A 25,700-nucleotide genomic window follows, 5' to 3' on the forward strand; every position below is an offset into this window, starting at 1 on the left:
TATACAAGGGGAGGTAAATGACGGTGTAGCTTAATTGTCCAAGAAATACAGAGGGGTCCTCAGCAAATTTACTAAACACAAACCACAGCAAAAACACACAAATCACATCTTGACAATGTTTAGAATTCACATCTGTTTGGTGTATGTTTATACATGTAATTTGTGTATTTTCACACAAAAAATTGTGTTTACATTTCAGCTGCAGTGAAAATCTAGGTAACGAGAAACAGTTTGAGACGGATAAATCTTTTTCAGAACTCTGGTATGTGTGGAGAGGACACTAGATTTGATTTTAAAGGGATAGATCAACCCCCCAAAAAATGACAACTGTCTCATCAATTACTCACCCTCATGTCATTCCATATCTGTATGACTGACTGTCTTCTGTGGAAGTCAACAGATGCCAAAACTCTTTGGTTACCCGCATTCTTCTTTTGTGTTTTGCAGAAGAAAGAAATGCACACAGGTTTGGAACAGAGACAATAGAATTTCCATTTTCTGATTTCAGCATGCTACGCTTTAATCTGCATGTAAAAAAAAAAAAAAAAAAAAAAAAAAAAAAAAAAAAATACACTTTTCCAAATATAGTTTTGCTAGAAAAGTCATAAAGCTATAAACCTGTCAAAATCTACAAACCAAAACTGTAATCTTCATAAAAACTGTTTACATTATTACATTATACATTTTTACAAATTGGCCTTGCGGCTTTAAGGATTCGGTCACATGACCTTAAGAAGGTGGTAGTGAATCATTTTGATTGACGCCTGTCAGTGCAGGTGACAGCACTGGAGCCACCTACCGCAGAGTGCTGGATGCTTTCCCCCGCTCTCTCATGCCATAATAAACCAGAACCCAACCGGCAGCCCCACTCATATGGAGCAAATTACACAGCCCGTGTTGCTATATCCATCAAACACAACCCCCAACTCACACACACACACGCACAGACTCAGTGTAGTAATTTGTAACATGTCTTGTTCAATGTGATGGTCGTCAGATCAATGTGAAGTGATCACAGAGATGAGCGGTACACTCCAAAACAGAGAACCACACACAGAGAAATAAGCTGTCTTCACATCAGAAGAAGCTTCTGCTGAGCAGATGAGCAAATAGAGACGCACAATCATATATATATATATATATATATATATATATATATATATATATATATATATATTTATATATATATATATATATATATATATATATATATATATATATATATATATTCAGCAAGAAGACACGCAGTTAAAATAACACCTTGTGCAAAATGCAAAAAATTAACATGACACAGTGTCTGCTTTACACGGCAGTAAGATAAACAGCAAGCTGCTACAAAATAAATCACGTCCTGCTATTAGTAGGAAAGCATAACTTCAGAAATCCTTTAAAGTGAATCTCCTTACACACATCAAACGAAAACTTCTTGTGAATATAAATAGGTCCTTTAAAAACACACCTAGCAGACACACAGAATGAAACATGTTGTGGCAGAGCTCGGCGCAGCGCCAGAACCGACACTACTGTATTTAGATATCTTACACCCAAGATTTCCAGGATTTCACTTGTTTCCGTCGTGCATCTCTGTAACATTTAATTCCATTTTTTTTCTTCTTTTTAAATCTATATATGAAGAATAATTGTTTTCAGAGCAGGTGGAACTTGTTTCCTCAAATTTCACATCATGGCTCTATAAAAAAAAGGCATTTTTACTAAATGATATTAAAATGCTTCTTGCATCTTTCTTGACACTTTCAAAGTAAAATGTCCAGTGAGTGGTGCTAGAACCACTTTATCTGAAACAGACAAATGTGAGTCTGGCAGCTTTTTAGTATGCTGGTTGTTGTATCACAGCAGTTCGCAACAAAATGTTCAGTCATTGCTATATCAAGTTTAAAAATAATGTATAACCTAAATGTAATCCTAAGCTAAACCTAACCGATAATGTTAACAAAAGCAAATGAGGAATAAACACATTTGCTGAAGTAACCATGCAATTTTAACAAGTCTTTTTTGACTCTTTTATTGCGACTCATGTTTAACAGGACTCGTACTTGAGCGCACTGTATCATACAGTAAGTGCAGCGTTGTATCAGGTGCGCTACTGAGCAAGTTTACTTCCATTTTTCCTTTGTTTTAAATCTATTTATGAAGAATCATCGTTTATAGCCACCATAAACAGAGCAGGTGGAACTTGTTTCTTCAAATTTCACATAATGGCTCTATAGAAAGGCACCAGGAACTTATTACTGGAGCAAAATTAGAGCCAAACAGAAAGGCACCACATGGAAAAATGAACCTGTGGTGACACTTCTGCTGAATTATATTAAAAATGCTTTTTGGTATGTTGGTTGTTGTATTGCAGCAGTTTGTAAACGAAATGTGCAGTCATTGCTTTATTGAGTTTAAAACTAATGTGTAACCTAAACGAAACTCTATGTCAAACCTAACCGATAGTGTTAAAAGCAAATGAGACATAAACAGATTTGCTGAAGTAACCATGCAAGTTACTCAAAAGTCAAAAGTCTTTGACTCTTTTATTGTGACTCATGTTTAACGTAGGGCCCTATGATTTTCGCCATGCAAATAGCGCGGACGTGTTCGCGGAATCCAGTCATAAAAACGGAATTTACTGAATAACGTGGAATGTCACAGAATTTGTCAAAGTTTGAATGAATTAATCAAAAGTAGGTCATTACACTTAAATCAAACCACAATATGGACTAGTATCTGTAAATATTACGCCGCAAAAATATCATTTAAATGTGAATCCGGCATGTTTTGCGTGTCTCTGTTTTAATGAATGGAGCAGACGAGCGGTTTTGTTTACTACACGCACTGAAGTGCGTGTGATGCTCACGGTTATTTCAGCGTCTGTCGTCTCACTAAATGAGGACATAAATACATGAACAATATCTGCTGAGAGTCACTTCATGAGCATTTGACCGCTCCATTTTAGGAAAACTAAGGTTATATCATATACACACAGAAATGTAAAGTTAGACACGGCAACCTGTCAAAATAAAAGTCCGGTTTAACTTGAAGACATTGTGCCAGGTATATATTACTATTACTACTACTACTACTACTACTACTACTACTACTACTACTAAAATTAAACAAACATTATTTTTTAGGGTATAATCACACAACATTTCTTCCATGTTTTAATTTTAATAGTAAATTCCCCTTTGTTTGCCAAAAAAAGGTTTGCTCAATTTTCAATAACTAAAAGATAAATGAAATGAATGTTTCATGCCTTCATTTGATAACCAGAACATTTTAAAAACAAAACACAGAATTTCTGAGGGTAAAAAAAAAAAAAAAAAAAAAAAATCATAAGGCTATTTTAAGAATAAATGTGAATAAATTAAGTATGCATTCAAATAATTAGACATGCTAAAACACAGAATTTGATAAAACATATGGTGAGAAAAAACAAAACATTTCATAGGGCCCTAAACATGTCATTTTTGTTAAACCTTTTTTAAATTGATGTGAAATTGTATAAGTTTTATGATTTTAATTAAGTAGACATGCTCTTTGATGAACAAAATTTTATTTAACCATTAAATAGGAGTTGAGAAAAATGAAAAAATGGAATTTGGAAAAAAAATAAAACGGATTTAATGGGACTTAAGCGCTCCGTACCATAAGTGCAGTGTTGTATCAGGTGTGCTACCGAGCGAGTTTACTACATCAGAGGCAGACACACACAATGAAACATGTTGTGGCAGAGCTCTGCACAGTGCCTGAAATAACACTACTGCAATTAGATGTTTTAACACCCAAGATTTCCAGGATTTCACTTGTTTCCTTTGCGCATCTCTGTAACATTTAGTTCGATTTTTCCCTCTTTTTAAACCTATTTATAAAGAATTGTTGTTTATGGCCACCGTAACCAGAGCAGGTGGAACTAGTTTCCTCAAATTTCACATAATGGCTCTACAGAAAGGCGCCAGGAACTGATTACTTTTACACATTTATCACATTTACACATTTTAAGAGGCTTTGCATTAAAACCGATAAATGAACCTGTGGCGACATTCCTGCAAAATTATATTAAATTGCTCCTTGCATGTTTCATGACACTTTCAAAGTGAAATGTCCAAAACTACAGACAAATGTGAATCTGCCAATTTTTTGTATGCTGATTGTATCGCAGCAGTTTGCAAACTAAATGTCCATTGAGTGTTATTGTGACATTTAAAACCAAAACTGATAGTGTTAGCAAAAGCAAATGAGACATAAACACATTTGCTGAAGCAATTATGTGACTTTGACAGACTTCTACAAATCTTTGCCTCTTTTAATGCGACTCGTACCTGACCGCTCCATATCATAAGTGCAGTGCTATACCAGGTGCGCTACCGAACAAGTTTACTACATCAGATCAATGTATATGGAGCTAAGCTTGTGATGCAAGGATCAAAATGTATTAGTGTACAAATCATATGCTATTGAAAAAAGTCTTCTAAAGTTGTAACATAGCATTGTGGAAGAAACTGAACAAAAATAAGTCTTTGTTAATCAAAAATATGCCTCGTAATCATAACTTGTGTGCAAGATAAAAATAGCGTTGTTGTTTTACAGCCTCAAGCATTCATTTCAATTAGAAAATTCCAGTGAATTGTATGTAAAGGCGTGTTTTTGGAAGCCTGTTTTTTTCTATGTTGCCGTTTAATCAATTCCTGGTGATTTAAAACCACAAAATTGTCATTGCTTGCATCTGACGCCAATATTTGACTACAGGAACATGGTGAAATCTATACAATATCAGTCAGACATTTGGACACACCTTTATTATTACTGTTATGTCTCTGACACGGTAATGGCAAGAAGCGTATTATCTTTAATAAAGATTCTTACCCTGAGGTTGGTTACTAACCATACTGCGCAGTGTTTAAACGCATCTCTATGGTCACTGCGCAGTTCGAGCTAAATAAATAACTAGATTGGAGGTTGCCACCCACCTGCTTTTGCAGATGATCTCCTGGGGCGAACCACTCCCCACTCCTCTCTTTTAATTCCCTTCTTTTCAATCTCTCATTGATCTTTAATCCCTGTCATTAAGCATTCATTTAACACTCGTGAGTGAAGCGTGATTAAACCATCTTTAGAGTTCTGGGTTTGTCTTATATCCTGTAATTAATGAAGGATAATTGGAGTGACTGCAGACCGGAGGACAGAGAGGCTTACAGTCATCAGAACAAAAGCTTCCATCTGCTTTAATGACTGAGCTTAATATCAGACTGTACTGTATCCTTTCCTGTACCTGGCGCCTTCCACTATACCGCGATGACGTGACCTCATTTTCACTACACGTATCACAGCGACTTTACATCTAAACAAAAACAGCTGTACAAAAAGAGTTTTACTGGAGCACGCTGATCAAACGGGCTCACGGTTGAGTTTGTCAGGCTTTAATTTGTGATGTAACCAAGATCACTGCAAAAGAGTATAGCAAACTGACTTTCGGCGAGATAAAAATCTTACTTTCATTTTCGTGGTCTAGCTGTAAGCCAATGGCAGCTTTAAGTCATGCATTGTTTGCAACGTGTGCCTCTGAAGTCACACGCCGTCAACCTTAAAGGGGTCGTATCATAAGCAATCAAATTTTCCTTGATCTTTTAAGATAAAACGACTTGTACTATGAAAACATACCGTAACTTTAAAACTCCAAGCTGCAAAATATCTATGATGTCAGATGCTCGACACAGGATCACCCACGTTTACATGTCAGTGATGGTCAGAAACTTAAGCTGCCTAGTCATGGTGAGGAAAAAGTACTGAGAAAGTAGGACAGGTAGTATTTCTCAACAACAGAATTAATGACCAAGACCGTGCTTCAAGTCATAAACTAAATTCAGAAAAGCATGTCTTGAAATTCGATAACGAATTCTACCGAATAAAAACAAAAATATTTGTTAGACAGATTCAATAGACCATTAGACAAGCACAAGGGTAACGGGAAGTCAAAGACAGTGGGCCTCACTTCTTACATGAGCTTAATATTAATTTCCTTGAATGTAATATGCAATTTAATAATGCAATACATGCACTTTGTGACACACACAAATCCTTTCTTCTATTAAATTAAACTTCCTTTAAAAGAGATAAACGCAAAAAAAAACTTGGAGTGGTGAGATATTAACTAAAAATGACAAGATATTCAGTTGTAAGATATAAATGTGCATTTACCTTCTGTATGTTTTATTCCATTGCAGAATTTTTTTTTATAGGCCACAGACAGCATCGGCGATATTAGGCTACAACAATGCACAAATCTTATATACTGTATTAAAACACGCCTAATCCTATCTTAATTCAAATACAGAAACATCATTTTATCTTTGCGTGAAATACAGGTACTTGAAACATGACTAATATATGAAAAAATAAAATATGACTTGTTTTGATACAAATCAAACCCTTATATCAAAACAGTGTGACATGATGTGATGGTCTCTTTAAAGCATCTGTATTTTACTTTAGATATCATCTTTCTTCTGTAGATATTGTCAGAACAAAATATCAGCAAATCGAGTGTTCTGTGCAGATGTCTTTCATCAGACAGCGGTCTGATATTACAGTCACAATGTCAGACGCAGATAAACACACTTAGATTAGCACCTACGTAAAAAACCCACGTGTTTGCAGATAACCTCTTCTCGTCTCTCATCTTTTCTTCACCAAAGATAATGCCACCTGGAAAGACTGGATATCGAAACGCAGCCAATCAACGCCTTTCACGGCAGCCCTCATTTTGATTCTCCTAAGTTAACCAAAACACGGTAACATACTGCATTTAGCCATGGTGATTTTCATTGTACCATGACTTCAACTGTCTGGATATCTCTGACACTTCATGTCAGATTAGACTGAGTGATTTTTGATCTCCTCACAGATTCTTTTTTTTAAATTAGATATAGCTTATGTGAATATTCCCAAGTGCACACGTTTTAATGTTCTCTCACTACTAGTCAAAAGTTTAGGCACACCAGCACATTCTATATTCTTACCACATTGTAAAATTATAGGAAACTCATCAAAATCATAAAATAACAAACTGAAGCTAGTTCATCTACTTTAAATTAGGAATAATTTGCAGCTTGGCTTGTGAAATCAAAGTTAGGACAATTTTGGTACAGGGAATCAGTCTTAAATCTTATCTGTTTTTCTGAAATGTAAATTTTTTGTTAGTCTTATCAAAGATGTGTGACAGCAAAGACATATTGCAGGCTTTTTTTAACGTTCCTTCTCACACAAGTGCCCACATGGGACAGAGCATGAGCGCTGCGATAAAGATCTGTGTAAATGCCATAAAATCAATCCAACTTTTTACAAGAGAATCAAAAGGGAGCCGTGCGCAGCCTATTTCCGCACAGGTCAGAGTTTATAGTGATGATGAATACATATTTGAGAAGACAAGGTCACTTTCAGGGAGCTGGCGAGAGTTCGGATTTCAAAGCCAGAGGAAGTGCAGTCACAACGTGTACATTTTTCCATTTGCAGATCCTCCTCAGGCCAGGATCCAATCAAAAATGATTTAGCTATAGAAACGTTTTCCATCGTGCTATGAAATTGATATCGTAGGAGACTGCGTTGCAAATAATATGACCCGGTTCTTAGGGTTTAAAAACCAATGATATTTTCACCAGTCAGAGAAGTCTTCAGATCGAATTGTTCAATAATGCAACGCATATGTGGTTTAAGCAATTTGTCTAAGTAATCGCTATTTGCGCAGGTTTAGATTTGCCATTGTCTTGCAGTGTGCTCACGGTAATGGCAAAAATAAACAATTTAATATGTAGACAATGCAAGTAAGCTCTTTTAAAGCTATCTCAAGGGCGTAGTGTGCATTGATCTCAGTGAAAGTAATTTTTTCATGTAGGCCTCACTCCAAAAAAGAACAAAAAATGTTTTAATGTTTGCATAATGCAAAATCTGTCATAAGTTTGATTATGGATGAGCAAGGCCAAAAAGAATCTGCTGGCGTTTATATGTGCTGATCAAGGGGAAAAAAAATCTGCAGAATGGATTTCAACATGGTAGAATATGTTAAACTGACTGCTAGCAGGAATGTGCATTTTTTCATACCATTCATAAGTTAAACATCCTCACCAGCCCAGCATAGCAACATTGTTTCAACTAGCTGTGAGTTCAGAAAGAGCGCTTTTAGTTTTTACAACCAATGACAGGTGGGGACCTTGGGAAACATGTTTGAAAACAATCAATAATTCCATTTAGTGTTGCTTGCATTGCAAACATTACTCTTTTACACTTGTGCTTATAAACAGCTATGCATAAACATTTTCATGGATGACAGGTGTTGAAATTTTGCTGAAAACTGAAAGCCAATTCTGCTGGAATAGATTCCATGTGAATGAGGAAAACACTTCATAATTCAATTCTTCATTGATGCATCCATGAGATGAAAGAAAATGAGAATATATTAAGAGTTTGACCAGTATGACTCCTATCAAGACGTTATTTTTCTTTCCCCGCAACAATTCATCCCTGAAACTCAACTGTAATTACCTCTCCACGAACAAACCGAAATTTAAAAAAAAAAAAAGATGAGTATGATTAAAGTTTTACGGTATTTTGGCCCCCAATGAGGCATCTAACAGAAGACAGATGTGCTGCAGGGGGCCTAACGCTAACCAGCCATCCCAAATTTTTTTGCCTTCCACTTGTGCTGCCTGTTGTCAACACAGCTTTCAGTGGTCTAATGACAACGGCCAGCTTCCACCTTTTTACACACACTATCTGCAACGCAGCAGATTCTCGTAAACTACTCCCAATAAACATGCGGTTGCTGCTTTATGAGGTCGCAACTGATGCTAAAAAGAGACTGGAACTGCAACAATGGAGCTGTTAGTAGGTTGTGATTATGCTTTTTGACAACCAAATGTGTCCTGACACTTAATTTCAACAAACATCTGTGGTAAAGTTGAAGTATGAAAAAGCTCAACTCACACTTCATCTCATGGAGGCTTTTATTGTTTGGTCTGATTTGGAGAGACGCTGGAGATTTCACACTACAGCGAGTAAATACGCCTCGTGAAACTAGCATCCAACAAAATGCATTAATTCTGTTTTGAAAAACTGTTTTTGAGTTTTACACCATTTGCTCTGAAGATCAGTTTAGAGCTAAACCCCAAAATGTATGGAAGCTTTTGAAATGGTTGCCACCAATAGCATATTTTTTCTCATTCACACCTTCCTTAATCTCAACGTTCAATGATCCTTTCTAGGGTATTAAAGTGTTAAGGGCAGTTTGGACCATTTTGGACTGAGAGCAAAGGCTAGTAAGGCTGGCACAGGTTATTAGGGAATGGTTCAAAGAGGTTCTGTTTAATGCGGTGTCTCTTAGGCTGTTTTCAAATTTGGTTTGATTGCTTGGTCTGAACCAGAGTTTGATTCCATTCCCCACTGGTCTCTTTTCAGGTTTTTCTTTTGGGTGTGTAGTAGTGGATGCCCAGCCTCTGCCCAAATCAATGAGGCTAACTACTCAGGACAAGAAGATGCCACTGTTTCATTTCCTAAAGGCAGTTTATTCTGCAAAAAGCAGCCTACAACATGACTGTATTATCTATATAGCATTGGTAGCCAACCCTTCTCTTGGTGGGCTACAGCAGAGTTTAGCTCCAAACATAAACAAACACACCTGAACCTAATAAAGGTGTTCACTTCCAGAATAAATATTTCCTGATAATTTACTCACCGCTATGTCATCCAAGATGTTCTTGTTTTTGCTTCTTCAGTCGAAAAGAAATGTTTCTAAGGGAAAACATTCCAGGATTTTTATCCATATAGTGGACTTCAATGGGGATCAACATGCTGAAGGTCCAAATTGCAGTTTCAGTGCTTCAAAGGGCTCTACACGATCCCAGCCAAGGAATAAGGGTCTTGTGTAAAATGTATACTTTTTAACCACAAATGGTTGTTTTGGACTAGTTCGACCTCACACATTATGTAATCATGCACGTGTGATGTAGGTGGAAGTACCGACCCAGAGTTTACAAAGCATAAATGCAAAGACAGTCAAACACCCTTTACAAAAAAAAAAAAAAAAAAAAAAAGGTAAAAAACCCATGTTGGGAGATTTTGAGGTTGGAAGAGAAAACGAGATGGAGTTTTTCACCTTCCCCTACCTTTCGGAACCCAAGTACAAACACGAAGAACTAACTGAATTTAGCGTGTGACTTTTGAGTCGTGATTACGCAATGCATGAACACGCTAATGCGCGTTGCAGAGCTTAGTGCGAGAGGAGCATTTGTGGTTAAAAAGTACATTTTTATTTTTTTCGAAAATGACTGATTGTTCCGCTGAACAAGACCATTATTCCATGGCTGGGATCGTGTAGAGCCATTTGAAGCTGCACTGAAACTGCAATTTGGACCTTCAACCCGTTGGCCACCATTGAAGTCGACTATAAGGAGAAAAACCATGGAATGTTTTCCTCAAAAACCTTAATTTCTTTTCAACTGAAGAAAGACAGACATGAACATCTTGGATGACGGGGGTGAGTAAATCATCAGGAAATTGTTGTTCTGGAAGTAAACTAATCCTTAAAGGACAGGTTTGGAACTGAAGTGTGCAGGAAGGTAGACCTCCAGGAGCAGGTCTGGCTACCTCTGCAACAGAGGCCCACAGATGCATGGATTGTTCACATGAATCAAACCAGACCAATTTTCCAAGTAACTTCGTTCTACAATTTGCTAAACCACACCACAGTTCAGAAGACTACTTGCACACCAACCAAATGAAGCAAAGACCAACCTCAAACAGAAGTCTGCATTACTAATTTCTAGTGCAGGGGTGTCCAATCCTTGTCTTGTAGAGTTTAGCTACTAGACATTTCCAGACGGGTGTGTTGGAGCTAAAATGTGCGGGACAACGGCCCTCCAGGAGCAGGATCAAAAACCACTGCTCTAGTGAGAAAGTGTGGGGCTTTAAGTGTAGCCTGATTAATGTTGCGGACTGAATGAATTACATGACACTAAATGCAGCATTTAATGGCATAATCCAGTTACAGTTCAATGCCTTTCATGTACAGAAATGACCTCCGTTGAGTTACGAAATCCTTCTGGATTTGTCTTTCTGTGTATACAATGCATCAAAATGTAATTGCATTGAGATATTAGAGAAATCTGATTTTGTTCCCAGTGCCAGGTTCAATTTCGAAGACTTTACAAACATTCTTAATATTCATAACAATACACTCATCATTTTTCAGAGGAATATACAATGTTGACACAAGTGGCTTAAGAAAATTAGCATTAAAGCCATGTTTGTCTGTTACGTGAGAGAATACATAAAGCAGAACGCTCCAGTGTTTAGATACATGACTGAATTATAACGAGGGATAAAAGTTGACAGCAGAGCTGGCACGAGCTCTCAGCAGAACAGCTTGCTGTGGTACGTGCCTGAAACCTCATCCGACACGCATGTGAAACCGTCACTGGCCTATTTACACGGGGTGAACCGCTAAGCTTCGCAGCCTCCAAATCTGACACTTTTATTTTTGCCTTCCCCAGCCGCTCCGTCCCCCTGCTTTACTTCCCTCTGTCTCTTGCCCGACGCAAAACAAATGTTTGTGAAAGAGTGGCGGCACAAGGTCTTACCAGAAATAGAGTCGACGGATGGGAGTGTGGTCTGGCACCACATGAAGTGATAGCCATTAAAAACCTCAGAGACTTCATGGCGGAAGACGCTAGTGTGTGTGTGAGCGCATAAGGGAGTGTGATCCGTCAGACCTTGACACGGACCCAATCCTAGGTTTTGTCGTTATGCTTTCTGGGCTCGTGTGGCCCTTAATGTGCCTGTACACAACACGCTTGTTGCTTTGCCAGAGCTGTCGCACCCATCACATTAGCTAAGCTGACTTACATGCTAAACATTGGCAGCAATTCTCAAAACTTTCATCTTGTCACACAAAAAGAACCGTTTGGAGAGCAAGAGGCTACTCCGGCAGGATGGAGCAACGTTGAGGCAGACAAGTTTGGAGGTATGGGTGGTCCTGTTTAGGCTGTCATGACTCCTTGTGAGGCTTCGACAGACTTTCCTCTAACTCTGCCACCCAGGAAAAAACAGGCACGAACGCTTATTAAGTGATTTGTTTGATAAACAAATTGATTAGTCCGGATGGGTGAGCCTACAGCTGGATGATATTTGCTCTCGCTCTCTCTGGGAACGTCTTTCTCATGTCTTTCCGATGTATCAGCCATGATGCTCTGCTTGGCTGCGGCTGTTACACAGCGATTTTCTAAGGGGTTAACTGAAAATTCGGTAGATCATTTAAAGGGATGTTTTGTTGAAATGACTAAAATTGGATTTTGGCGCCTATGAACGCATATGTTTAAGATTGTCTGTTTGGCATCAGGTGACATTATGCACTCTGACTACATTATATCCACATTTTACGTTTTAGTAAACACATCAAACTCAAATAATTCACACCTTGAGTGTACCACAAGACCCTCAAAGGATACCAAGGTCTAACAACATACCGTAGTGTAAATTTTCCACTTCAATAGCAACTCTAACCATTTTATCTTTGGCCATTGTATATAAATTCAGTTGTACTATGACATGTTTGTTGCCACAAGAGGCAAAAGGAGCTTAGAGCGCTTTCATATCTTGGCTCCGCTTTCAAAATGTGTTGACGTGTTTGGAGACCATACAAAAGAGAGATTTCAGTACATGAGCGGTAAAGACCAGAGGCCAGAGAGATCTGAACCCCAGCTGCTGTGGTTCTTGCGTCCAAAGAGATCTCTCCCTTTTGTTTTCACCGTGAGCGCACACACATGCACATTGGCCTTTATGAATTCAGCAGATTCTCTTCTCTCTGTTAAAGTCATCAATGTGTTGGACTGCAAATGAACCAAAGCACTTCTTTTGTCCATCCACAGGAGACTCTCGGGCAACCACCTGAGACACATCCCTGGCCCCGTGCTCCAAGGCCTCTACAACCTCAAAGTCCTGTAAGTAACGAAAGACAGAAAGCGCGAGAGCGTTTGTGTTTCAGTTAATGCTTCAATGGAAAATTGCATTTAGGATGATTCATTCCGGAAAAAAAAAAAAAAAAAAACTTTTGTTGCAGTATCACATACTGCAAAATTAGAAACAGAACCTCTGACAGGTGATGATTCAGGTTATGCTTTGTGGTGAATGGTCACTGAGTTGTTTTTTTATGCATGGTTGTTTGTTGATGGTTTATTGACAGATTTAAATTTTATTGACTGACTTAAACCCAGTTGATGGAATTGAACAGGACAGACAAAGGCCAGGCATGGAACAACTTCATTCATGCCAAAATGCATGTCAAAATTTCCACACAGAATTCCATGCCGTCCTGGAAGCTATAGTAAATTTGCCCTGCATTGTCATTGAACAATCCAGTGACACTGATTTTTTTGGATTGCACACCACAAGAAAATTACCCAGCCACAACAAATAATTTTACTCACCCATAGTGAAAAAAACCTCTTATTTGTAATTTCATCATGTGCCCGTGCATTTTTCAGTAACTCTGCCTTGATTAAAATTTTAGTAGGTTAATGCGAACATGAATTTAATATAGTTCAGTTTAATATTTCAGTATCCTTTCTCATTTTGAAAACAAGGTAATGTCTGTCAACATCAGAGACTTTATTTCAGCAGTCAATGCAGACAAAGAGAATGGGTTGGGTGTAACAATAATTACAAATTTTCTCAGTTTGCTTTCTGTGCCCTATTGTGCTTTGTACTATTTTATTCAACAACCAAACCTGTCTGAGGCACGAGTACCTGACCTCCTGACATTTAAGCTAATGTTCAGTTTTCAATGAGCCCATCAGAATCGCACGTAATTGTGGAATCATAAACCAAAACAACAAGACATCACATCAAAAACATCTGTTAGTGAAAATAGGACAAAGCCACACAAAACTGAAAGTCCAAAGGGGACGAATGCGTATTTGTAGTATCTGAATGACAAAATAATAGAGGCTTGTTCACGACGTCATAAAGACCGCTGGACATTTTAAGTCTTGGTTCACAATGGATATGGTGGCACCATGATTTCCTTGATAAGGGCATCCTGCCCACAAAGGCGTATTTATTCCTTCAAACACTAGCGATTCTCTGCTATGTGGTCAAATGTCAGGAGTTTCATTTGATTGGACATGATAAAGCTGTCTGCCTTGTAATTAAAGCTCAACGTCTGCGGCCGCGTGCTCTCACGTTGGAATAATTTGCTTTGTTCAGTGAGCTCAGTGTCATTGTTCTACCACTTCCTGTTTCTTTCGTTCTTTTATTCGACAAGTCCTGTGAGCATGACCTCAGTGGCCCACCCAGGCAGTTTCTCCCCCTCATTCTGTTTCGTCTTGTTCAGTCTCTCTGCCCCTCCCATGTTCTGGTTTTGTCCACTGAAAAGTGCACCACACAGTACCTGAAATCATATCTCCTGACTGATTGATGTCAGCGACAGGTAACCTCATCAGCAGTAAGCTCGACAACTCAAACTAGTCTGTTTCTTGACAAGTGTTAATGCTCAACTACACATATGGAACTGACTAGTGGTGACTTTTTTTTTATACAGTACATTTCCTTAATACGAAGAGAAGGCCACCCACTGACACTGAGATAAAACTAGATTTATTATTATTATTCTAATCACATTTCATGTTTTAAAATAGTTATTATTTAATATTCACCAGAGCACAATTTATTATCTTTCTAATTTTCATTTACCGTATCTTTGCAGGATGTTGCAGAACAACCAGTTAGAGAGATTGCCCAGCGAAGACCCATGGGAATTACCCAATTTGCTCTCTCTGTAAGTATCACACAGTTCAAGCGATCAAAAGCAAACTTGGGCTGTTAGAGATTTACATGGAACAATGGCGTATATTAAAGCAACATTGGATAGGTCAACATGCCAAGTGTAGACCTCCTGGTTGTGACCACAGCTTCAAGCTTAGCAGCTGGAATAAAATGTATTCGCCTGATTCAAAGATTGGTCTCATGTGATATGTTATGCTGTTTAGAAGCTGCTTCCATTGTACGACAAAATAAGTCTACATGGAAGCGGAACCATTTTTCCAGAAACTTTTACATTATCAAGAATCGTGTATCAAATATGACATCATAAGCACGGCACAAGTAACACAATAAATTATTTAGCAGCCCTTTATCAGATAAGGTCTCTAGCAGTAGAGTTATTTGGTCTACAGTGCAATCTAGTCATGAGGTAACTTTTGGCATTTCTCTCTAATAGAGTTGATGCAGGAAAGCCCAGTTATTTATATGCCTATTAGGACCATTAGGCCCTTCATTAAAGAACTCCCCACTAGGGAGGATCAAGTTTGCAATTTAGAACACACATGGTAGTAGTAAAACAGGTGTTCTTTGGCTGTATAATAGTGAGACATAGGTTTTTTGTTGTGGATTTTCTTCTTTTTTTGGATGCAATGCAATGCAGTTCTTTGCAGAGGAGATCCAACAAACAAGGAACCGAGAAAGAGTAACCAAACTCATAGTAGTTCTTGTGTGGTCTGAGCAATATTTAAAATGAATACAGTTTGAAAATGGATTCCAGCGAATCTGGGTTTCTACTTTTTCCCGAAGAGCTATTAGCTAAATGCTAACTCACAAGAGAGACAAATATGATATTCCAGAGGTCATTCTTATAGAGGAAGGCAAAACGTGACTACGTCACATTGAATATCAGAACGGTGAAAAAGAAGAACCTTTACAGGGCTGTTGGCGCATCTGGAACCCATGAGGAAACCGCCAGACACTGTGCACTGGCTCCTGAGTGAGCGCTGGGAGATTCAATGAGCTGTGAAGAGCCCAATTTTCCATCAGTTACTCTTCCCTCTTCCCTTTGGTCCAACGTTTCCCCCCTAATCGGAATCACGCCCCCTTCTAACTGGTTCCCCATGAAAAGGTCAGAATCTAAATATTGTCTGGTATTTTGTCTGGCCTTGTCCATCCGCTCCACTCACATCCACCCCTTGACTCCTTTCAATTATTCCTGATGCCAGTCAGCATCCCAGAGCGGAGACACACACCCACTTTTTCCAAATGAATAATTCCATGTAAATATCCATGCGCTCATTTCCTTTTACCTTTGCGAGGATGTTTTCATTAGAGTCATGGCGTACAAATTTAATTCCTTTGCCACCAACAGAGTTTTTTTCCGCATGGAAGATGTGCCTGGTTCCAGAAGAGGCTCCAGACGTGCATAGACTGTGTCCAGGCCCTCCCTGTAGCAAGGCAGAGACTCTGGCACTCGTCCAGCCAACTTACGCTCACTTTCAATCCCCCATAACAAAGAATATGCAGTGCTTTAGCTAGGTGATCTATCCTGAGTTCCCACAAGAGTAGAGAGGCATTTAGTTCTCAACAAACATGTAATTTAGGGTAATGATAAGATGGGGATCGGTTAACCACTGAGGGGGCTGTAAGGTTTGAAGTCCACTGGCGCCCGATGTAGACAGAGGGAAGATGAGTTGGGGCAGGACAGAGGACTGGTGATGAAACTCATCTTTGTTCCTTTACTAAAGTTTAGGACTGTAGGCTATACTTGCTACACTCAGTACAGAGCATCCTTTGATGTCAAGACAATCCTTCCAAGATATAGTCTATGAAGAAAGATCTGATAAAGATCCAGCAACAAGCCTCACCTTCCTTAAATCAGAGGCAATGCAATACCTCTTGATCATACGATGCCTACCAATGAGATTCCACACAAAAGGGCGCACAAAAGCAATGTTTACACATGCAATGTCAAGTCTTAAGCCAGATGATTGAGACATCATCAGCACAATGTTGGTGTTTACCTAGCAGGGTTGCGCAGCATGGAAAATACATTCTGAGAATACGGGGCGTTTTTCAAGCCAAATGGCATTGCACTTTGGGTTCAAGTTCTTCTTCGACCGATGCTCGTCGTGCATTAACCTGAGGGACTCGAGGGTTGAGAAGGCCTTAGGCGAGGTGAGGAGAGGCCAGTGCAAAATGAATGTGTGTGAAAGGTCATGGGGGAAAAATGCAGAGGAAGTGCTTGCGGCTAACTCCACGTGCTCTGCTGCTATCATACATCACAACTTGCTGATCGCTAAGGTTCAGCACACCCCCCATCCCCTGATTCCAGGGGGCAACATTCATTAGATCAAAGGCTTAACTTGTTGACATAGGGAGGACATTCATCTTGGTTGTGGAGATGTCAAGGTCTGTGAACAACAGCCTTGCAAAGAAATCGGGGGCGAATTTCGATTTGTGAAAGAATCCAAATGTCTGCACTTTCAATTATTCCCAGCAACCTCTGATGTTTTTTTCACAGCTTTTATCTTTAGCTCAGTTTCTTTGTTTAATTTCCAAAAATCAGAGAGAAAAACTGTTCAATAGCGTCTTAAAGCCTTCCAGTCAGTGGGGAGCAACAATTGCTTAGCGGCTTTAACCAAATCAACTCGCCATGCCACAAAGCCATCAAATTATCAATCGGTGCTTTATTACACCATATGAGCGGAGGCAAAATGAAAGTGGAACGGCCAATTTTCGAAACGCCTTCATGTGGTTGGATCGAGAGTGGAATCTTTGCCTCGGCAGCCCTCGTACGCCTGGTTTGTGATTGCACAACTTTTCTTTGTAGCCTCTGAAAGCCACTTGTTGTGATTTAGCACCCTTCCTCCGAAAGCTTTAAATTAAAAAAACGTAAAAAACCCACAAAGCATAGCACTCCACCTGTGGGCTCCCGATGTTTCATCAAACATTCAGAGCGGCGACCGTGCCAAAACTCTCATTAAACAAGTCCATGCTGGAGTAACTAAAGATAGCTCCATAAAACACTTGCATATAAATCACTTGAGGGAAAACTAAATCACTCAGGTAGTGGTGCCAATCTTTACACCAGAAGAACAAAAGATGGAAACAAACAGGCAACAAAATTATCCTTTAATTATGATATCGTCAAAGCAGAAACGTTGTGACCGCAGACCACAGCACGGTATCTCTTTCTGTTTAGCCACAATAGGTGCCTCCTTTGTTCATCTTTTTTTTTTTTTTTTTTTTTTTTTTTTTTTTTTTTAAATGTACCTCTGCAAGGCGTGGCAGTTTGATGATTGAAACGAAAGAGGTAGATTCCGTGACAGGACACGGCATGGACAAGGAGTGTTACAGCTGACTGGGTCACAAACAGTGTGGGGCTGGAGTCACGCCAGGTCAGGCCTCAAAAACTAGTGGAGTACATCAAGTATATTTTTCAAGGAGGGTGGGTAATGTGTCTAGTTGACACAGGTTCAGAAACTTTGACACAGAAACCTTTAGTGATTCATCTACATGGAAAGAAATATAAAACCAGTCCTGTAATTGCACATTTTCACTAATATCTCCTGCTGATTTGACCTGGTGACCTGGTTAAACATGACTGCATTATCTACCAATTTTCTGCGTACTGGAATAAACCTCTGCTTCTGTTCATTCCAATAAAAATAGGCGTCTGGATGCCAACCTGATTATGGAGGTGCCAGCAAGGACCCTTTCGGGTATGCGGTCCCTCCGGCACTTGTGGCTTGATGACAATGCCCTGACAGAGATCCCAGTAAGCGCCCTCAATGACCTCTCCTCGCTCCAGGCTATGACCCTTGCCCTAAACCGCATCACCCACATCCCAGACTACGCCTTCAGGAACCTATCCAACCTGGTTGTGCTGTAAGTATCCACATCCCCACAACATGAGTAAACCAAGTAGGGTGTATTCCTGGATCAACATGCTTAATTGCTAACCCCAACAAATATCTAGTTCCTTCAATCAAAGGGGAAAAGTAGGAATGTTCTTAACGCTCCTAACCGCAACCCTAAGCTTTACCTTGAGCCGTGATCCATGTCCTATTTGACTAAATCACACTAACTGTTGTGCATGTGCCAGTGTGAGGAAAGGAAACCAGGAAATAAGAGGGAGTTGGAACACATACCTTGGTTTGACAGGACACCACAAGAATCTTAAACTCTTTCAATTACAAAGTGGTGAAATGACAGTATGGATTAATTTTACATCTCATCCGCTGCTGGTTTACGTTTATCTAAAGCAATGTACACACCCTAACAGGTGTCATTCTGGGGTTTTGTTTTGATGTTTACCATAATCCTAATGAACGTTTTCATGTTTAGGCATCTTCATAACAACATGATCCGGACCCTCGGACAAAACTGCTTTGAGGGACTGCACAGCCTCGAGACTCTGTAAGTAAGATCGTCCCTTCATGAAAGATTAAAAACATGAAAGCATTTCCTGTTTTTAATGCAAACAAACCCTGATCTGTTATTTGATTTTGGCGTCCTCGTGGAATCATTATGGAAGAGGTTGCTTCTATAAATATAAATATAAATTACTAGCAAACTAGCCTGACTGTACTTCTGTTCAGTGGTTCAGCTTTGTATGAACTATAAACAAACCATTCTTTACACAATACTTCTGCTGTTGAGATACGCTTTGTTAATGGCAGTACCTTGTTTTCTAAAAAAACACTCCTACCTCTCATTAAAATTAAAGAATGAATGCATGGCAGTCTTTTATTTTCTGTTGTAGAAACAGCAATAATGTCCTGACAATGACTTCAGTGTTGAGTAATTTCTTTAGTGTTTTATACAAAAGTACTCATATGTGTAAGTGGAAACTATACAGTGATTTTTAGGGGACCTTTGGGGTTTTGATTATCATGTGGCTGATGTTGGTATCCCAGCCTACAAATATTTTTCATTGCAGTTCCCTATATATATGGAAGCCCATTTTCACCCATTATTAAAAAAGAAAAAAAGTTTTTGCGACTTTTTAACAATTCTGCTTTTTTTTATTGCATGATACAAACTCACAATTGTGAGTTATAAAGTCAGAATTGCGAGTTTTTATCAGAATTATAAGATAAAAACTTGCGGTTCTGAGAAACGAATGCAGAATTGCAACTGTATTTCTCCGAATTGTGAGTTTATATCTCACAATTCTGACTTCATAACTCGCAATTGCGAGTTTATATCACACAATTCTGACTTCATAACTCGCAATTACGAGTTTATATCTCAATTCTGATAAAAACTCACAATTCTGACTTTATAACTTGCAATTGCGAGTTCATATCACGCAATTCTGACTTAATTTTTCAGAAATGCAAGTTTATATCTTACAATTTTTGATAAAAACTAATTTCTGACTTCATAACTTGCAATTGCGAGTTTGTACCATGCAATTCTGACCTTATAACTTGCATTCGCGAGTTTGTATTATGCAATTCTGACTTCATTTCTCAGAGCTGTGAGTTTATATCTCACAATTCTAATAAAACTCACAATTCTGACTTCATAACTCGCAACTGCAAGTTTATATCATGCAATTCTGACTTAATTTCTCAGAAATGCGAGTTTATATCTCAATTTTTGATAAAAACTCACAATTCTGACTTTATAATTTGCAATTGCGAGTTTGTATCATGCAAATCTATGAAAAAAAAAAAAAAATCAAAATTGTGAAAATTGCAAGAAAAAAAGTAGGAATTGTGAGATATAATGCCACAATTACCTTATTTTATTTTTTATTCAGTGTCAGAACGGGCTTCCATACATGTAATTTTCATTCGTAATGTAATATAACGTAAAATAAAAAAAATTGCTGGCATTTCGCTTGACAGTCTGCATATAAAAACATAAAATTAATATAAATATGAGTATGCGCAAATTAATTTACTAGTAAAAAAAAACAAAAAAAAACAGTTAAAAACATCATGAATTTATGGCTACTGGCTACAATTTTCACGTCACAGCTAGACAACAGCACACATTCTCTGCCGGAATTTGGGCAATATTACTTGCACATTACTGTATGTGGTAGATTAAAATCAAATGTTAAATGGGCCCAATAAATACACTAGAAATGCTATTAAAATTCATGGGAAATTTTTTAAGGGGCTTACGAACCAGAGCCAATGCATATTTGCAATGTAAGGTATGAAAGACATCACATAGACCATGCTATGAAAGTTTGTTTTTAAAGGAATAAGCATATGCTGAAGTCATGGTGGTCTCCAGGATACCGAGAGGTTCACACCTGCTTTTTAACAGCCTGCTGAAGTGCTAAAGATGACGTTTTCCTCTTTACGAGAAGGATTTCAGCCTTGAGATTTGCACACACTGAACTGAACACTTCATTTGAAAGCAATCACTGAGACACTGTGTGCTGAAACTCTCCCGTGGCGATTCCTCAGCTCGATAAATTTGGCTTTTGGAAGGAAATTTGTTCCAAGGAGAAAATATTTAAATCGCACCAGATTTAAGCTCTTGAAAATGACAAAAATGACACAAGGCTAGAGTGATAGGAAAATTAGTTATGATACTGTAGGAAAGTAATTCCCAATCAGAATGACTACTAAACTTTATCTCCTAAATAAATATGTACATTAAACCCTTTTGTACAAGAAGAAAATATTACATATCTGTATCTTATAAGTATTAACCTTGTATGCATTACAATTAAAATACCACGCTAATAAAAAAAGCATCATGTTGCATATTGAATGACATTTTAATTACCGTTATAATGATGGCTAAGCAAGAAGCTAATCTTCCTGAGGCAAATATTCTTATATGTAACATGACACACTGGAAGAAATCATACCAGCTGTCTCCGTTCAGTTGCACATGTGTGTTTGGGAAGTGTTGAGCTTCTTGAAACAGCAGATGGAAACATGTTTGCCTTCTTTAGGAGGTCTCAGATATCTTTTCTTGGGACAATGTGCATCTTTTTATTGATGCAACTATAATCGCCCATCACTGTAATTATCTCTGCAAACGCATTCACAACCATCAGACATAGTGGCCACCACAGTGTTGTTTTGTTATGATGCCTGATGATTTAGCTTTCAAACAAACTTCCGCGTGGTTTGACGAATTGTAAATCAAGGTAACTGACAGCTCCCGTTCTAAACAATGAGGTCTTCCCAGGAAATGAAAGGCATTCCTCTTCTCCACCATATCAAAGTAATGTCTCCAAACAAGACTGACGGATGTTCTAAACAAAACCAGGATGTAGACATGGCAGAACCACGCAGCATGGCTCACCCACAGCAGCGTGTTCCCAGTCTCCATATGCAGCCAATTTTATAGGCTGCAAGTGCGAGTGGATTTCCATTCAGCGTTTGAAGAAAATGACTTAAACATTTACATGTCTCACTAGAAGTGAGCAAGCTAATGCATAAAAAGATGTGGATTCACATTCATATCATCTAAATAGCTCATGCATTGATTATGAAAGAAATACTGGTTTAGCATATTTGTCATTTAAAAGTGCTACTTTTAAAAATACGTAAAGGTTCTTTATTGGCATCAATAAAACTTCACATTCATGGAACCTTTCCATTCCAAAAAAATTATTAAAGTGTTCTTCACACTATGAAACGATGGTTCTTTTTAAGAACTGTTCACTGAAAGGTTCTTTGGGAAGATAAAAATGGTTCTTGTATATCCACCTTTTTCTTCAATGTGGAAGAAAGCCTGTGGGTGAGACTTCTGGTTCATTAGCTGCTATAAGGAAATAATGAGAAGAATAACAATGTGCAGTACACGGTAAAACTGTTTGCACTACGAACCAGTGTGTTCATAACAAAGATAATACATTAAAATAATATGCTAAGGCACACCAATTTGCAGTATCAAGCAGCAAAACGAGATGTTTTTACAGCTAAAAATAGCTGGACGCGGATTAGACAGGTAACCAGACACAAAATTTACAAATGACAGCACCCACTTTTACGGGACGAAAAAGGTGGATAGCATCGCTGTGAAATAAGAGATAACCCTCTAGCTGCGTTTCCATTACCAACAAATTGCTTAAATTGAAACTGACAATACACTCAATGGAAACATGCCAATTTTGCAAAAACTCCCATATATTGCTAAAAAGTTTTACGCTCACATAAGGTGGTTTTTCAAGCAATTAGAAACAGGAATATTTTAAAAAAAAAAAAAAAATACAATGGAAACAGTTTTTTCACATTTACAGGTCACAGTTCATGTACTATAACCTCCAAGAAACACCTCATACGTGGGCGCTCTGAAGTATTATTAAAGGGCTTTGCTTTTCATTATTGCTTGAATAAAGACACACCTACATTAAAAGTTATGGCTAATGCAGTGGCTGCAATATACTTAAACCTACCAACACCATCATCATGACTTAACGTGAGAAAAAAAAAAAACGAAAAAACATTTTAGTAGCATAACATTGGCTAATTACGACAGCGTTTTAGTGCCATGTTTAAAAAATAAAAATAAAAAATACGAGATTAAAGTCTAAATATTAAAGTTGAAATGTTTCGAGAATAAAATAAAAATGTTGAGAAAAAAGTTTCAATGTTTCGAGAATAAAGTAGAAATTACAAGAATAAAATCGGAATTACGAGAATAAAGTTCAAATATTATGAGAATTAAGTTGACATTATGAGACTAAAGTTGAAATTATGTAAACAAAGTTAAAATGTTTCGAGAATAAATTCACAATTTTGAGAATAAAGTCGAAATGTTTTGAGAATAAAGTCGAAATTATGAGAATTAAATCACAGCAATTAAATTTATAATATTTTGAGAGTATAGCCTGCGCATGCAAATGGCCTGGAATGGGAGCACCGGGAGAAGTCGCCAGGCCACTGGACTTTTTTTTTTTAATATATGTGGGATTATTAGCAGAAATCACACCATGTGTCATATACTCACAGGGGTTCTAAGCTTTGAAGTAATATTTCACGTCTTTGATTGCATTCATTAAGCCTATTTGTAGTGCGCCAGCCACCCAATAATAGCAATAAGCTTTGTGCTTTTGGTTTTAATATATATATTTTTTCAATATAAAAAAGTCTCAGCATTCAAAATCTGTCGGTTTTATAGCGGAATACAAACAATTTGTCTTGCAATAATATGTTTTTCACGGTCTTTAATGTGGCAAGACAGATCGCTGTAAAACTGTAAAACGCAGTGCTCGTCACTGTCACTATTCACCCAGCCATAAATAGAGGAGGGGCGGGACAAATACCGACCAACCCAACCATCCTACTTGTACAACTACTGCCTACAACAATGGAGAAGTCAATATTACTGGTTACTGCCTTTTTATATTTAGTAAAATTCTTAAAAATGAGATGCTAGTAATACGTTGCCGAAAACGTTGTTAGATATTTCAAATCATAGCAACTAAAGTGTCTCAACTGGAAAAACACTGTGCCACCAAAGCGTTCTCAAGCGCCACCAGCTGGTTGTATTAAGAGGATTGCCTAACAGTTTTTCAGCCGGCTAAAAACTCTTTGGTGGACACACATTATTGAATATATATATTGTTATGTATTGTTATGGTATTCGTTTTTTTTTCGCATTTATGCATTATACTGGAGCCAAACCTGAGAAAGTAGACCAGAATATTCCACTGCGTTCCTGGACACGCAATTCGCGTAGCTGTAATTCATAGGCGGGGATTATGCTAATTGTGAATGAGCGTGCACGAACGCCCCATTTACCACTAATTGGAATTCATTAACATCATGTATGATATCAAATCAGATGTTTACGAAGCATTTGTGAATCTGGAGGAGAGTTTTCAGGAAGGTCTGTTTTATGACCAAATTACTCAGAATTTACCCATGTATTTACGCAAGTTTCATGAATGAGGCCCATTGTTTGCATTTATACAGATTTCGAAAGCTGAGACTTTGGAATATCTCCTGGTGCTCCCAATCCGGGCCATATGCATGCACAATAGGCTAAAATATAATCTCAAAACATATAACTTTTAATTTCGTAATTGCTACAAATTCTTGTAAATTCTCAAAATATTTTGACTTTATTTTTGAAACACTTCGACTTTATTAGTGTAATTTTGACATTATGCTCTAAATATTTTGACTTTATTCTTGTAATATTTCAGCTTTATTCTCATAATTTTGACTTTACTCTTGAAATACTATGACTTTAATTTCATAATCTTAGATTTTTTTTTTGTTTTGTTTTTACATGGCACTAAAATGCCATTGTAGTTAATGGAAATGCCATCATTTCACAATACTTTGTCAACATTTATAAAATAGTGCAAAAGGTTTGCACAAATCTGTAATGCAAATACACCTATTGACGCCTCTGTGGTGCTTCGAAGACATAGCTGTTTGTTTGAGCATCCCAACGAGCCTGCCAGCATTGGTTCAACCAATGGCATGAGTTTGGGGTGGGACTATCTTTGTGTCAGACCTTGTTTGAAAATGTATTATTTTAGCTATTTTGTTGGTGACGCTAATGGTACAGACATAACTTCAGCTTTAAGCGAATTTGTCAGAGAATCTCTTTAAATATTTTTTTTTTCTTTTCACCTCAAACTTAGGCCAAGTTTGCTTTAACACTCTTGTGCAACACAGACACACTCACGCACATATAGACACACACACGCACACCCACACACACACACACTGGAATTAAGCAAGTGCTTCGCCCATTCTGGATGGCGGCCAACGCGGGTCCACCCCTATTCACCAAGCTCACTTCAAACGCGCTGGCCACCTGCCAGAAACGTTTTTTCCCTTAAAAGAAAAAATAAAAACTGAAATATATAAACATTTGAACTGTTTTGAAAGTGTACACTTAACACTAAGGGATAAGACATATAATTATGGGTATGAAGAAACACA

At 38.0% G+C, this 25,700-nt stretch overlaps 1 protein-coding gene across 1 annotated transcript in view; it reads left to right on the forward strand.

Moving 5' to 3' along the window:
• LOC127155223 (leucine-rich repeat-containing G-protein coupled receptor 6) overlaps window positions 1–25,700 on the forward strand; it is a 106,436-nt gene that overhangs the window by 60,134 nt on the left and 20,602 nt on the right. The window contains exons 3-6 of the mRNA XM_051097316.1: window positions 12,921–12,992; window positions 14,756–14,827; window positions 18,487–18,702; window positions 19,162–19,233. Coding sequence (XP_050953273.1) covers window positions 12,921–12,992; window positions 14,756–14,827; window positions 18,487–18,702; window positions 19,162–19,233 — 432 coding nt within the window. The remainder of the gene's footprint in view (window positions 1–12,920; window positions 12,993–14,755; window positions 14,828–18,486; window positions 18,703–19,161; window positions 19,234–25,700) is intronic.

Source organism: Labeo rohita, chromosome 23 (genome assembly GCF_022985175.1).
Source record: "Labeo rohita strain BAU-BD-2019 chromosome 23, IGBB_LRoh.1.0, whole genome shotgun sequence".
NCBI lineage: Eukaryota > Metazoa > Chordata > Actinopteri > Cypriniformes > Cyprinidae > Labeo > Labeo rohita.